This window comes from Euprymna scolopes, chromosome 18 (assembly GCF_053919585.1).
Source record: "Euprymna scolopes isolate OS-2025 chromosome 18, ASM5391958v1, whole genome shotgun sequence".
Lineage (NCBI taxonomy): Eukaryota > Metazoa > Mollusca > Cephalopoda > Sepiida > Sepiolidae > Euprymna > Euprymna scolopes.
In genome coordinates, this window is record NC_136499.1 from 130240952 (window position 1) to 130256956 (window position 16005).

Consider the following 16005-nt stretch of genomic DNA (forward strand, 5'->3'; position numbering starts at 1 on the left):
AATTATTTAACGTTTAGCTTAAGATTTACTTTTTACTTTGATGTTAATACCTAGGCTATGAAGACATATTTGCTTAAGGCTAAAAATGTAAACATGAACCAATAGCTATTACGTTACGCATGCATATTCGTAATGCCGTTGTTCGACTGGCAAATTCCATTTTTCTTTTAATTTTCACACTTTTGCACCGATTTTCCCCGGCTAAAATCCAACTATAAAGTTTTGCGTGGGTTCGAATACCCTATACATTAAGATTCATGTCTGTAGACAAAAAACAGAAAGTTTGGTAGGAATTATATATATATATATATATATATATATATATATATATATCTGGAGTATTGTTGTCACATTTGGGAGGGTTCATCTGCTACTTGTCTCTCACTCATGAACAAGGTTCAAAAGAGAGTCTCCGATCTGATAGGTCCTGAACTGTCATCTAGGCCTCAACCTCTGTCCAATCGACGAAATGTTACATCCCTCTGCCTGTTCTACTTAAATGGCGAATGCTCTGACGAACTACAAACTCTTGTACCTCCCTCGACGTGAATACCCCCTGACAAACCCGACAAGCAGCTAAATCCCACCCCTACACAATAGAGATCCCTAGGTGTAAGAAAGCTTTCGACTCCAATAGTTTCTTACCCAGATCTGATAGACTTTGAAATTCTCATCCGGGATTCTGCTTTCCCAACTGTACTGATATGCAGAAGTTCAAGTATAATGTGAACAGACATCTTGCTACTCATCTCCCTTCATAATGCCCCTTCAACTTATGTCCCCATTAGTAGCCCCCTACTTCCAAGTAGGACTGTATCTTGTTTAGGGTGAAAATTGAATAATATATATATATATATATATATATATATATATATATATATATATATATATATATATATATATATAATGGGAAGAGTTTTGTTTACTATAACATTTTTACGCAAATATTATGCAAGTATAAATCATGTAGAATATCTGCATGAATATAATTACACGTAATAGTTAACTAAAGATGATCATCTCATAAGAAAACCGAAAAAATAAACTAATAGGGAATTAATTAAAATGTATGTCTAAAAGAATATGCAAATTAGTTAGATCTTTTGCAGATGAATGCAGTTTCACAACCCATATATAACAGTTGTATTTTCTTTTTAAATGAATAGAAAATAGTTTTTTTAATATGAATATCAATACACACACACACACACACACACACAATTTCTCGTAGTAATAATATATTTTATACCTGTAGACACTAGTATTTCATACTTACGCAATCATCAGTATAGGATGACAATCTCTCCCGATCGGGGGATTTTAACCCTCTCCATTCTCTTCCTCCTTTTCTAGCTTTCCTCCTCCTTTCTCTTTCCCTTTCTCTCTTTCTCTGTTTCTTTCCCTTTCTCTCTTTCTCTGTTTCTTTCCCTTTCTCTCTTTCTCTGTTTCTTTCTTTCTTATCTAATTCGCATAATTCATTACCATTATCTCATAAACTCCTTTTTGCGATATTTCGATTCGTACATGTTAACTTCCTCCCAAACTGTATTATTTTACCAGATTCAACTGAACTCCGCCACCACGACCGCCACCATCTCACCCTCAATTCACAACGTTCTCTTTTTCTCTCTCGTTTCAGTTTCGATTATTTGAAAATTACCGATTCCGGTTACGCACAAGACAGTCAAAAGCAAAGCTCAGAAGTATTCTGTGGACAAAAATCGGTGGATTATCAGTCGCTCACCAACGAGGTCACCCTCCATTTCATATCCGATGCCACCGAGAGTTACTACGGATTCAATCTCTATTATACATTTAAACATGCTTCCATGTGTAAGTTTGGATACAATCTTTTTTTTTTTTTTTTAGTTTGGATTCATCGGATTTTCATTTTCACAACGCTTCGGTCGATTTAACTTTCGACCTTCTTTCAGGTGTATTTTGTCGAACTCGGGAATGTTTCTGTCAAGGAATTTGGACTGAATTTCGAGCAGAAACCTTTATTTCACGGGGTAACATGTTCTTGTTCCGTCAGTCATGACCGGAAAGAGGTCCTAAGTAATTCACAATTGTGTTTTTTGTTCCCCCCCCCCACACCACACTGAGATTTGAACTTTTTACAATTGATCTTTCCAAGGACTCTAATTACTGCGCCGCGGGTTCTTGCGGACAAGTCTAGTACGAATTTTAGCAGCCGTATACCTATTTTTATTTCTAGTTATTAATATAACTATTTCTTACAAATTATTGCTATATATATATATATATATATATATATATATAAAATGGGTTAAGGAATTCCAACAAAAGAAAGATGTATATTTAAATAAGGGGGTAGTCACCAACAATGTGTATTTTTTAACATTATTTTATTATTCTGTGTCTTGGTTTTTCATTGAGAATTCTGTTTGGGTCATTGTAATAATGTTTTTAAATCATTGAAATCGTTTTTACGCGTTTCAGACGTTCTGTGAAGCGTCCTCGTCAGAAATTATTTTCAAATGTGTTGGAGACTGACGAGGACGCTTCACAGAACGTCTGAAACGCGTAAAAACGATTTCAATGATTTAAAAACATTATTACAATGACCCAAACAGAATTCTCAATGAAAAACCAAGACACGGAATAATAAAATAATGTTAAAAATACACATTGTTTGTGACTACCCCTTATATATATATATATATATATATATATATATATATATATATATATAAATAATTTATAATAAATAGTAATATATTGTTCTTTTATTACATTTTCACCCCAAACAAGGCATATTGCCAATTTGATGTAGGGGGCTACTATCAGGGACCTAAATTCCAGGGGTACTATGTAGGGACTTTAGCAGCAAGATGGCTGTTTATATTACACTCGGACTTCTGCATGTCAGTACAGTTGGGGAAGCAGGAAACCGGAAGAGAATTCCAAAGTCCTGCAGTTCTGGGGGAAGAAGCTATTAGAGTAAAAGGCTTTTTTACATCTAAGGATCTCAACTGTGTAGGGGTGGGACTTTGCTGCTTGTCGGGGGGTATTTTCGTCGAGAATTAACGGTTTCTATATCGCGTTAAATTCTACAATAGATCTACTTAGTAATTGGTTATTCCCCAACATATGTGCTGCTTTTTTGACTCGTCTTACACTCCACCGTTCTTCTCCGTCTATAATTTTTGCCTTGTCCCATAATGGTAGATGGTAGATGACAATCACACTCAAAATAAGAAGGTCGGATGTTACATCAACCGAAACAATGTGAAAATCACACTCAAGATGAGAACAGTAGTCCGATGAATCCAAATAATATGAACAATCAATCTTTATTTAAAAAAAAAATCAGAAACGGCAATCATGTTTGTTTATCATTTCTTTTTTTTTTTTTTTTTTTACAAATGTTTGTTCATTTTTTTTTTTTTTTTTTTTTTACAAATGTTTGTTTATCATTTTTTTTTTTTTTTTTTTTTACAAATGTTTGTTCATTTTTTTTTTTTTTTTTTTTACAAATCATGTTTTATCATTTTTTATTTTTTTTTTTTTTTACAAATGAGTCACCACTTATCAAGGCCCGGAGGCCACTCTGGGATAAGGATTAATGTGTGCATGGTAGTCAATGGGATAATATCGTAGCAATCGTTATTAACATAATTTGTTCACGTTTGACTTGAAGACAACCACATTGTAGTCAATTGGAAAGTAGGAAACCAGAAGCGAGTTCCGCGGGTGTGCAGTTCTAAGAAAGAAGCTGTGTTCTCTATTGGATTTTTATCCAAATAAAGTATAATATATATACTAGCATGGGTGCCCGGCGTTGCCCGGGTGTTTTGAGGTGTATGTTAAGCAAAAAACGGTCAATTTTTTTAAACTTTGACCTCTATCATGACCCCTATTATGACCCCTTAACATTTATTGTTTTAGGCTCAAATCAAGTTATTAAGTTAGATCCATGTCCAAGGAATCTATATCTAGAATTTCACGTTTTTAAACCCAAAATTGTAGGAGGAGTTTGGTAGAGTTCTCAAAGGACAAATCGTTGAACTTTGACCCCTTAATCGCCAAATTTCTGTCCGAAAACGAATCACATCGATTTTCCCAAATCTCAGTACCCTGTATATCAAATTTTGAATCTGTAGGCTTAAAATTGACAGAGTTATTGCGTAGGGAAATGTACACAGACACACGCAGAGAGACACTTTCACTTATATATATATATATAGTATATATATATATAGTATATATATATATATATATATATATATATATATAACATTTCAGCCCGGCGTTGCCCGGGTGTTTGGATGTGCATGTTGAACAAAAACAAAAAATAAAGTGGTAGTAGGAAGGCAGGCTCGAACCCGTATCGCAAAGGAGGAAAAGAACGGAGTAAAACCTAACGTTTATGCTGTTACGACCACTGCCAAACCGGAAGCGACATTTTTTAAAATTATGGCTAGACAATTTAAAGGGGGGAGGATATCTTTCAAAAATATCGTCGAAAAAAGTGACCCCCCCCCTGTAGAAAAGTGCGTAGTTGAAGGGGAAGTTATTAATGTTTTTAGCCAATTTTTCGATATTTGTCGTATGAAAGATCGAACTTTAAAACGATACTGATCTTGGTAAAATCCGTCGCCTCTATTGAAAGTTTAAGGCAGAGACATACATACATACATTTATATATTGGTAACTAAAAATTTTCGACCCAAACTGATGAAAAAGCTTGCCCTATCTTTGAATACCCTTTATGCAAAATTTCAAATATTTAGAACAAAAATTGTCTGAGTAATTTGGAAGAGATCGCAAAGGTCAATTTTTTTTTAACTTTGACCATTATTATGACCCCTTAAAATTTATTGTTTTGGGCTAAAATCAAGTTAAGTTAGATCCATGTCCAAGGAACCTATATCTAAAATTTCAAGTGCGCAGACCAAAAATTGTCGGAGGAGTTTGGTAGAGTTCTCAAAGGTCAAATCGTTGAAATGTGACCCCTTAATCGCCAAATTTCTGGCCAAAAACCGATCACATCGATTTTCCCAAATCTCAGTACCCTGTATATTAAATTTCGAGTCTGTAGACTAAAAATTGACAGAGTTATTGCGTAGAGAAATGTACACACACACACAGATACACAGGCACGTTCACGTTCACTTTTATAGATGTACTAGCATGCGTGCCCGGCATTGCCCTGGTATTTGGGGGTGTATGCTCAGCAAAAAAAAAACAAAAAAAACAACGGTCAATTTCTTTTCAACTTTGACCCCTATTATAACCCCTTAACATTTATTTTTTGGGGCTCAAATCTAGTTATTAAGTTAGATCCATGTCCAAGGAACTAATATAAAAAATTACAAGTGTGTAAACCCAAAATTGTCGGAGGAGTTTGGTAGAGTTCTCAAAGGTCAAATGGTTGGACTTTGACCCCTCAACAGCCAAATTTTTGTCCGAAAACCGATCACATAGATTTTCCCAAATCTCAGTTCCCTGTATATCAAATTTCGAGTCTGTAGACTGAAAATTAAAAGTTATTGCGAAGGAAAATGTACACAGACAGACAGACAGAAAGACACGTTCACTTTTATAGATATACTACTATTTCAGCCCGGCGTTGCCGGGTATTTGGAGGTGTATGTTGAGCAAAAGAAAAAAAAATTTTTCCTGTTTTTACTTCGGCTTCTTATTGTTTTAATAATTAATATTACTTATAAAATTACCAAATCAATCTATAAATTATACAGGTTATCAAAAAACATATTTTTAATGATTAAGCATTGAATAACAGTGGGGTCATGAAAAAGTAGCCAGTATGAGATATGAACAGAAATAAATTTAACTTATTAATTTTAAAACATTTTAATCATATTTTGAGCCAAAATTTGGCTGGCAGGAGGTCAAAGTGTACAGAGTTGACCTTGGCAGACTCTACCAAAATAATCCGCCAATTTTGGGTCTAAACACTTGAAAATTTAGATGTAGGTTACTTGGACATGGTTCAAACATTTTAATTCAATTTGAGCCCAAAATAATAAATGTTAAGGAGTCAAAATTGGATCAAAGTTTTAAAAAAATTGACGTCTGCGGTCTTTACCAACTTTTTTCTCTATGGTAGTTAAGGAAACCTATTATATAGAAAGGCATTACCGTACATATTCACACTTTTTAATATATACATATTCACACTTTTTAATATATACATATTCACACTTTTTAATATATACATACGCACATAAAGTTATGAACAGTACATAGGGCCCGAGCAAAGCCGGGCGGAACTGCTAGTTTTTATTAAAACATAAAATTAACCCAAATTATGTCTACAAATTCTTCACATCCTGTGCAGAACATCTAAATTACCTTTTTAAGATTATAGATTTCTATTTATGGAAGCACATGCATGTAAAAATAACAAATCGCATGAAAACACGAACAACGACTGATATTTCCTTCCTGCCTTCATGATTAACTGTTTAAGGAAAATTAGCTTTTTTTTTTTTTTGTTATATTTGGCTCATCTGTTTGACTGCATATCAATCATTTTAGAAATAACAATATAATGTTATGTAGTTTAACTTCGTTGTAAATCATATTAAAATCAAGGATAGGGATGGTCCGTTGAATTACATCATAGCAGATTACGTCACTTGCAACATCATAGCAGATTCCCATTTGCTCTATTTTTTTTATAGGTTTTTCAGTACTGCGCTACAGGCCTTTTAGCCAAGATCAAAGTGTAGTATCTGTTCTCCAGATGTTGCACTTCCATTTCTTGTTCTCTTTCGGTGGAGGAGCAGTCCTTCATGACTGAAACAATCTTTTTATTTTTGTACCTTTTCTCCACGTTAAAAAAACGACCCTGGTGTCTAACTCTGTCCCGTGGGGAGGCATTGTAAATAGGTACAATTATTGATATTATAGTGATTTTTTTTTCTTTTACTTTTTGGCTAAGTTTCATATATTTGATTAGTTTTTCCGGTTCTTTTATTTTTACCCTGTCATTGCTGAGACGGAAAAATCTACAATTTGTCAGTTTCTTTCCTTCTTATTAATTACAAGCAGTTCAGCCCGGTTTTGCTCAGGCCCTATGTACTGTTCATAACTTTATGTACATATGTATATAAATATTTAAAAGTTTGACTCATGTCCAGGTCACCTACATCGAAAATTCAAGTGTTTGAACCCAAAATTGGCGGAGGAGTTTGGTAGAGTCTGCAAAGGTCAACTCTTGCAACTTTGATCTCTTGATAAACATATTTTCGTTCAAAACTGATTAAAAAGCTTGCTGCATGTCTGAATACCCTTTATGTAAAATTTGAAATGTTTAGACCCAAAATTTACTGAAGTTTGCTAGAGACCGCAAAGGTCAAATCTTTTGAACTTTGACCCCTTGGCAGCCAAATTTTCAACCAAAACCCGATTAACAAGCTTACCCTATGTCTGAATAACTTTATGTAAAATTTCAAATGTTTAGACCAAAAATTGGCTGAGATGTAAAAGTTTTTTTAAACTTTGATGCTGATTTTGACCCCCTTAACATTTATTGTTTTGGGCTCAAATCAAATTTGATCCATGTCTAAGGAACCTACATCTAAAATTTCAATTGTTTAAACGCAAAATTGGCGGAAGAGTTTTTAAGGATCTAATCGTTGAACCTTCATCCCTTGACAGCCGAATTTCTCCGAAAACCGATTAAAACGATTTTCCCAAATCTCAATACCCCTTATGTCAAATCTCGAGTCTATCGACCGAAAATTGAATAATTTGGCATGGGAATGTACACACACACACATACATACACACAGACAGACAATTTCACTTTTATAGATTTATATATAGATTATGATGTTTTTGGATGAGATTATCTGTTTGTATGTCCATTATTCAAAGGATGTCGTGGTCTTCGCTATTCATTAATATCCTGTCATTTGTATACTTTCCAGTGTACGGCTCTTCTCATGTAGTGGTGTCTGTTCTCGTATTCTTTTAGGGCTAGTTTGCTGCATTAACTTTTTATGTGGTTTATCGTTTCGTACTTTTGACCACAGAGTCTATATTTACTGTTTGTCTGGGTTTTATCTATTTTAGCTCTAATGTGATTCTAATCGCATTGTTTAGTGTAGTTGCCAATAGCGATTCCATTTCTCGGTGCAGGCGTTCGTTTCTCAGCCATGTCCGAGTTTTTTTGGTTTTTCGTATAAATCTATTCTCTTGTCATTCTTATGAGTCGTCTATGTAGTTCTTTCCAACTTTTTTTTTTATCTTTTTGTTTCTGGTTTCAGTACTGCCTATGTTGTTCAGTTTGATACTGTCTTCCATTGCAGATATCAGCCTTTCTATGTTCTGAGTTGAGTATTTTTCCATGTCTTTTTTATTTATCTCCAACACAGTTCTTTTCCCCCTTCATTCCTTTTTACGATATAAGATACATTAAATTCTTTACTCTTCTCTTTCTCTCTAGCATTTTCTTTGATCTGTTAAGCTTAAGTTTGAAATAGATCGATGATGCTTCAATTTCTTACTATTGAATAATGTGAAGAGGGGCGCGAGTTTCCCATTGGCTTTCGTGTAAGGGAGATGTGTGACGTCAAGAGTCACATGCTTTTGGGTTAAGGATGTCTTCCGTGTCAGGCGTGGATCAGCCAATGGTTAGTGTTTAAGCCGATGGTAGACACCCACCTTCCCCCCCTTCGGGTGCTTAAAAACAATCCTTGTTCATAGAGATTAAAATTTCTAGGCGAGCTAATAAACTAAGTGTATACGTGCTCTATGATTTGTTTCTGAGTTTTTCTTTTCGTCCACAAAAACCAATTAAAGATGGTAGGCCATCAATCCTTCATCGTCGCTGTTTTTATCAACGAGAATCGAGTTGATTGAAGCATGGAACAAAATTGATTTGCGAGTGGCCTATATTGATCATTAAACCCTGTGTATCACTTTATTGCTGGTCAATATTTTTTAAATTTTGAAATTGCTATGAAACGCAGAGAAGTGGAATTTGGTATGACACTGGAAGAGCATAACAAGGTGACTTATTTTCCTGATCTTTGTGGAATTTGAGCAAATAATTGGAAAGTTATGCTAATCTTTCTATATTTTTTGTAATTTTAAGTGTGTATCATTTCATTGCAAGTGTCTAAAAACGTTATTTTCGGTAATAAAACGATAATCTAACTTCATATTTCTATTTACATGAAATATAGAACATATGCAGAAATAATATTAACTGAAAACAAGAACGAATTTCACATTATTTTGTTTAAGGAAATATTTCTTAATCAACATAACTCCCATGCTTCAAAATCACCTTGAATAGCTGTTATGGTGTTAAATGGCGATAAAACGAATGGAACACAGGAGTTTTAGAAACAAACATGTATTCACATGTATTACAGGCGGGTTAAGCAATACCATTCCTCCACTGTTGGGAGTTTGCACACGACCTCCTTGGCACCGGTACCCATTTACCGGAAGTGACCTCATTAGAGGAATTGACGTCATGAGATAGTCTATTAATCCTATACCTCTTGTAAACTGATATCAATCGGCGGATTTGAGATGATGTGATGCTATAGGAAAATTCCTCCTTGGCCGCGTACTAATCTCTGACTGCCGGGCACCAATACTCGTTACCGGAAGTGACGTCACGAGATAGTCCATTAATCCCCTGGAGGGGCGCCTCTTGTAAACTGATATCAATCGGCGGATTTGAGATGATGTGATGCTATAGGAAAATTCCAAAATCTTCCTCCAATGTACATCTTTCAACGAAAATTGAGCACCTCCTTCATAAACTTTCATCTTTATTATTGACCAGAGTTGCTTAACTGGATTTGTATCTGGAGAACAAGGTGGACATGTCATCAAATTTTCTCCACTAATGACTTAAGATAGGATGTTGTAGCCTTGGTTGAGTGGGATGGTACGTTATCGCACATAAAAATTACTTGCGGTGACGTGAGAATGTAAAGTCATCAAGCCATGGTGACAAATGCTCATTTAATATATATATATATATATATATATATATATATATATATATATATATATATATATATATATATATATATAGTAATTATTAACTAGCTCTACCTACGTATTGAGCACTTTTGAAGTAAATACTTAAAGTTTACGCATAAATCTATACTTTCGTATAGTAAATTTATGTGAATAAATGAAATAGTTATATATATAAGAATGGCTTGTCAGTTTGACACCTGGCACTAGAAATGGTGCAATTAGTTCATTGCAGATTATTCCAGCCCAAACATAACACCTCCACCTCGCTGTTGACGACGGAATTGATAAGGGATAGAGAATCCAAGAGGACTCCAAACTTTGGCCCATCCACCTAGTTAGTCCATCAAATGTTACTCTGGCCTCATCGGTGAAAAGAAGATTTTAAAAGCTGGTTTTCATGTATTTCTGAGTCCAAGCCAAACGTTTTTCCTTATGAGTTTGGTTTAAAGCAGGACTTGCTATGCTTCTTGCAATTTCGTTTAAAACATTGTAACGTGTCTTTCTGGACAAGGAATCTATTCCATCCTTGACAAATATAGCAGCACTGTTGCTGCCCGGCTGCTGGATAAGTTGACAGCGAATTTTTCTAACATAACGAGCAGAAACTGACTTTCTTGTGTTTTTGTCTTTCCTTCGTTTGATGTTTTGATTTTCAACGAATGAAGACAATGTTCTTTGACCTCTTCCAAGCTCATTGGCTAGATATACGAGAGTTAAACCTTCTGCAAGGCATGTAACAACACGTTCCTTTTCACTAGCTGTCAATCGACCTTTTTCTATGCATTTTGGGAGGCCTGCAATAAAGTGATACACGCTTAAAATTACCCTAAAATAGAAAAATTAGCATAATTTTCAAAATATTTGTTCAAATTCCACAAAAATCAAGAAAATAGTGTACCTTGTTATGCTCTTTCAGTTTTATACCAAATTTCATTTCTCTGCGTTTCATAGCAATTTCAAAATTTAAAAAAAATATTGACCCGCAATAAAGCGATACACGTGATTTACATTAATCCGTTTTTGGTTTCGTTTTATACGGTCTGGCGGCGTAACCAATCGGAAGAGTTTTGAATCTCTATAGACTCGTCATATAACCTGTATTAGGGGCCATCAGGTGCATGTGTTCGTGGTTAATAGAGGCACGTATCTTTGAAATCAAAAGAAGAAAATCGTCTTTGTCGTTTTAAGTTTCAATATTTTAAAAGATGGAAGTGAAGTGGGCGGATGGGAGATGTTGGAGAGAGGTGGGAGAATGACGTCTTTAAAATTAAATTATTATTTTTTTTCTTTACTGTTTTTTCAATTTTTCTGTTTCTTTTTCTTGTGTAAAACAAAAACAGAAAAAAAAAGTCTCCTTCCAAGGACAAAACACATCACGCCATATTTTTATACGCCTTAGAATTTTTGAGACGTTTGGTCACGTTAAAATTTTGAATCGACATTTTCTTTGGTCTGTGATGCTTTAGTTTGAAATAACCTTTTTGTCTGTCGGCTATGGTAAGTTTTTTTATCAAGGCCCGAAACCACTCGAGGATAAGGGCTAATGTATGTCTCGTGACAGGTGCGACACATCGTGATGAGAGGTAATGGTGGAAAAGACGGCGACGCAGCAAGAACTTGTTTGCATTGGACTTGAAAGCGACGATGTTGTAGTTAGCTGGGAAGCATATGCGTGGCACTGTGTTCCACTGACCGACAGTTCTCGGAAAAAAAAACTTTGCTTATGGAATTTGCATTTAGATGTAGGCGCGGTAGAGGAAAATGTTGACAGTGGTTATAGCTAGACGAGTATTATGAATGTTTTACAGGGGTGGGGGAGACTATAGATAGGGTTAGGGGGAGACTATAGATAGAAGCTCAACTTGCGATGAAAATAACGATAGCGCAGAAATAGACTAACAAAGTCTCTTCTATAGGAAAGGGGTAGGAGGAGGAGAAAACGATATCGCCTATAGATTTCGAAGCTGGTTTTGTACTCTCTCTTGGTATGTCATTGTCTGTCGTGTTTAAGTTTAAAACGGTAGCTCCGTTGCTAAACGCGTAGTTTGAATAGATGCATCTTTATTATTATTTTTTTCTTTTTTCTTTTTGTTTCACAAAGGAAAAAAAAAACGAAGACAGTCCAAGACACCGCGACATTTGTTTTGATTCTTCACAGAAAAAAAAATCCACTTCGCAGAAATGCTGACAGTGATATCACACCCACAGACATATTTACGTACTTATATATTCATAATAACCACCTGTTAACTTTCTTCGTACATATATAAACTGGTCCCCGATATGACCTTAAACTATATCCAGTGGTGAGGCCTCAGCTTGTGGGCTTTGGGGAGTGTGGAGCCACCCTTTAATTACCATTTCTCCCAGGTCCACTCTGACCCGGAGTGGTAGTACCTGTTAGGGTCCCAACTATGGGTTAAATAGAAACTGACTTGAAAACAACAAATATATTCTATTTAAAAAATTTTCTTCAAAATCTTTGGATTCGGCATTAAATAACCCGAAAAGGGTTGATATGCCGTAAAACAAAAACAACCAACCAACCATACATAAACAAAAATTAGTCATGTTCGCCGTTCGACGGCAGAAGGCACGCTATTATCTCCCCGCAAGATTACATCTTCGGAAAGTGGAGAATGGAAGTATATTTGAGAAGTTTTATTGCCGCACAAGCCGGAAGGCCCGATATATAAAATCAGCAGTAGTTTCTTTGATATGACAAGGGCGCGTTCGAAATGTTTCTGTCTTAAACACAATTGCACCATGATACTTTTTCATTTAAAACTTTACTCCAAGCCATTATATTTAAAAAAATAATTTTATAAAATCAACAGTAGGTTCTCTACAGTGCAATGTAGACTACAGCGTACTGTGGATTAAGTTAAGTGATTTCTCCAGGTGCGCTGCAATGGGTCCTCCAATAGAGCAGGTAATCAATCGATTTGATTGAAAAATGAACAATTTCATCGATATCGATGACAATAAAAATATGGGAGTGTGAAACATTCGTTGATCATCATTCAATCCCGGGCAACATCAGGTGACCCTGCTAATATAAAATTAAAAGTAATAAACATCCTGTTTCTGTATTTTTTAGATGAGGATTGTAGTATATGAACTACTATTCTCATCTTGAGTGTCATTTTCACAAAACATAACTTTCTTCTTTTGTTGCATTTTGTCAAATTTTGTTGAATTCGAAAATATGCATGGAATTTCCAAGGGAACCACCTATTTAAAACATTGGGAGGGTAGCATGCTCTCGTTCCGTCAGCCATGGCCAGATAGAAGCCTTAAATAATTGTATTTTTAGTATTGTCCGAGATGAGTAAGAAGGGTATAGTAATCTGGATAATGTAAACAATAATCCTTCATTCTATAATAAAGAGAAATGTGTATTGATTTGTCCGTCTCGTCACACAAAAGTTAGCGACTAAAAGAAAATTTGGCTAACAAATAGATTTTAGGAGGAAAACAGTAAGACACAGAACTTTGAGAAAACAGAAATAAAACAAGTTTTTTTTTTTTTTTTTCGTTTTTTTTTCGCGTTTCTTCCTTGTTTTTCCTTTTTTTCTTTTCTTTTTTCCCCTCTCATCTCTTCCTTCTTTCCCACTTTGTCCTTTCTTTTTCTCTTCCCTTTTTTCTTTCTACATTTTTCCCCATTAATGGTTTTTCTTCCTTACTTTTAGTTTTTTCTTTTTAATTTCTTGCTTGAGATGTTTTTCTTTTTTTTCTAATTCACAAATTCAGACTTTATTTGGTATGCATATTAGTGCAAACACTGGCGGAGGATAATTTTTGACTAACAATTGATATCGAAAATAACACGCACACATATATATTATTTATTTATTATTTTATTTTATAAAATCTACATAAGTTTAAAAGTGATAAAATGAACACGTGAAGTGATCTAGGACTTCGTGGCGATTAACGCACTAAATACAAACGGTCTCAGGTTCGATTCCTAGAAATAGTCAAGTGACGTACTGTTTTATAAGTAAAATAAAAATAATAAACAAATATTTGTTTACGTCCAAAATATATGGACGATTTTCCAAGGAAAAGATCTTCAAAGTTAATGACGTACGTTTATTAAACGTATTATCGTGTAAAAGTCAACAACAAACAAACACACACATACACACACACACATATATATATATATATAGCATAATTTAGGAATTTAAATTATTTGCTCTATCTAGTCTATTGAGCAATTTTATTTAGCTGGGATAGTCTTATATAAAATATTACATCCAATAATATTTTGTAAGACCGATAATCACTGGGTTTGCACACCAGTAGATTTATTGGACTTCATTATTCTGAATAATATATATATATATATATATATATATATATATATATATATATAGGCATAATCACGTTGACACAGCGTTTCTTGTTAGAACGGCTAAGTTAAGCAACGACAAGCCTGACCAGTTCTAGATGAGTGACCATTTGAGAATGCAAGGCGCTGTATTTACTGTCCAAAGACTTAGAATTCTTTTCTTTGTATCTGAGTGCACGTTTAAAAATACTGGGAGAGATGCATTCCCTGTCTCCGTTAAGACCTGCATCAAGGACTATTAAAATTTCTATGTGAGACTTGAAATCTAGCGTCTGCTCTGTCCGTGGGAATTACTTGCACCGATTGAGGTTAACAGTTGTTCCAAAAATGGATGGTTCTGTGGGTGTGTGAATGGTTTTGCACAAACCTTCACTAAACAAATTGTCTGTGTGGATTTCGGATAACGTGGTTGTTGCATAAAATTCATGAATCGAAATCGGCGGGAAATGCATTTATTTTATATATATAAAATTATGCAAACATTAAGAAAGCCTTGCGCGGATTAATCAACGTTTCAATTAAGATTAAAATTAAAAAACGGTTATTATTCAAGATGATTATCAACAGTAAAAGCCTGTGCCCCTCCCTTCTCTCCCCCAGTACAATGGCAGAATCGTTAGAAAATGACCACCAAACGGAAGTGGAATGGGGCCGTAAATGGATGGTAAGATTTGATGCTAGTAAGACTAGGCTGCTTTCCTGTGGCAATTACGAGACGCCTCTCCTACCACTGATACCCATGACAACATTCTACCTGAGAATTCTTCCTTCAAACTCCTCGGCTTAACATTCACGTGCATTGTTAACTGGAACAAATACATTGAGGACATTGCGAAGGATGCTACAAGGAAAGTAGTTTCCCTTTATCGAGCTAGAAAACAACTCATACCTGAGAGTATCCTGTACCTCTACAAGGTTTGGTTTGGTTGTTTTATTTTACGGCATATCAACCCTTTTCGGGTTATTTAATGCCGAATCCAGTTATTTCGGAAAAGGTATTTACGTTGCATCCAGTTATTTTGCAGAGGATTTTTATTTTTCAATCTCTTCGTATCTCTAATCATTAGTTTGTAGTGTTTGGTTTGGTTGTTTTGTAGTGGATTTTATCGTTTTTTTTCCTTGCTCTGCAGAACATGAATGAGTTTTTCAATGAGAGTAAAATGCTTTGTTAGAGGTGAGCGTGTATATATATATATATATATATATATATATATATATATATATATATATATATATATATATATATATACTAGCAAAAGTACCCGTCGTTGACTGGATTCAAAAACAGCCTACAGAAAATGGACTCTGATTTATGAAAGTATGATAGGTTATGAAAAGGAAGGGTTGTACAGAGATAGCTTCGAATTTAGGGGTATCAAAACCAAAGCAAAATATGATGAAAGTAAACATAAAATAGATAAACCCCATAATTTATTATACCATACCTGTTCACGCTGAAACACTTATCACAATATTCTGTAGATCTATATTAAAAAACCTTATTAAACTTTGTGACATATTTCCATTCTATGGAGGTCAGGCGCAACGAACACCCCATAATCAAACATACCCATTCCTGTGTCTCGATACATCTTCTATCATTATATGTGATCAGTTTTTTAAAATAGTCAACCATATAGCCTATT

General features: G+C 34.7%; 1 protein-coding gene across 1 annotated transcript in view; it reads left to right on the forward strand.

The window, feature by feature from the left end:
• LOC145297829 (mannan-binding lectin serine protease 1-like) overlaps window positions 1-16005 on the forward strand; it is a 366663-nt gene that overhangs the window by 208433 nt on the left and 142225 nt on the right. Inside the window, exon 4 of the mRNA XM_080144156.1 lies at window positions 1640-1833. Within this exon, the coding sequence (XP_080000282.1) occupies window positions 1640-1833 (194 nt within the window). The remainder of the gene's footprint in view (window positions 1-1639; window positions 1834-16005) is intronic.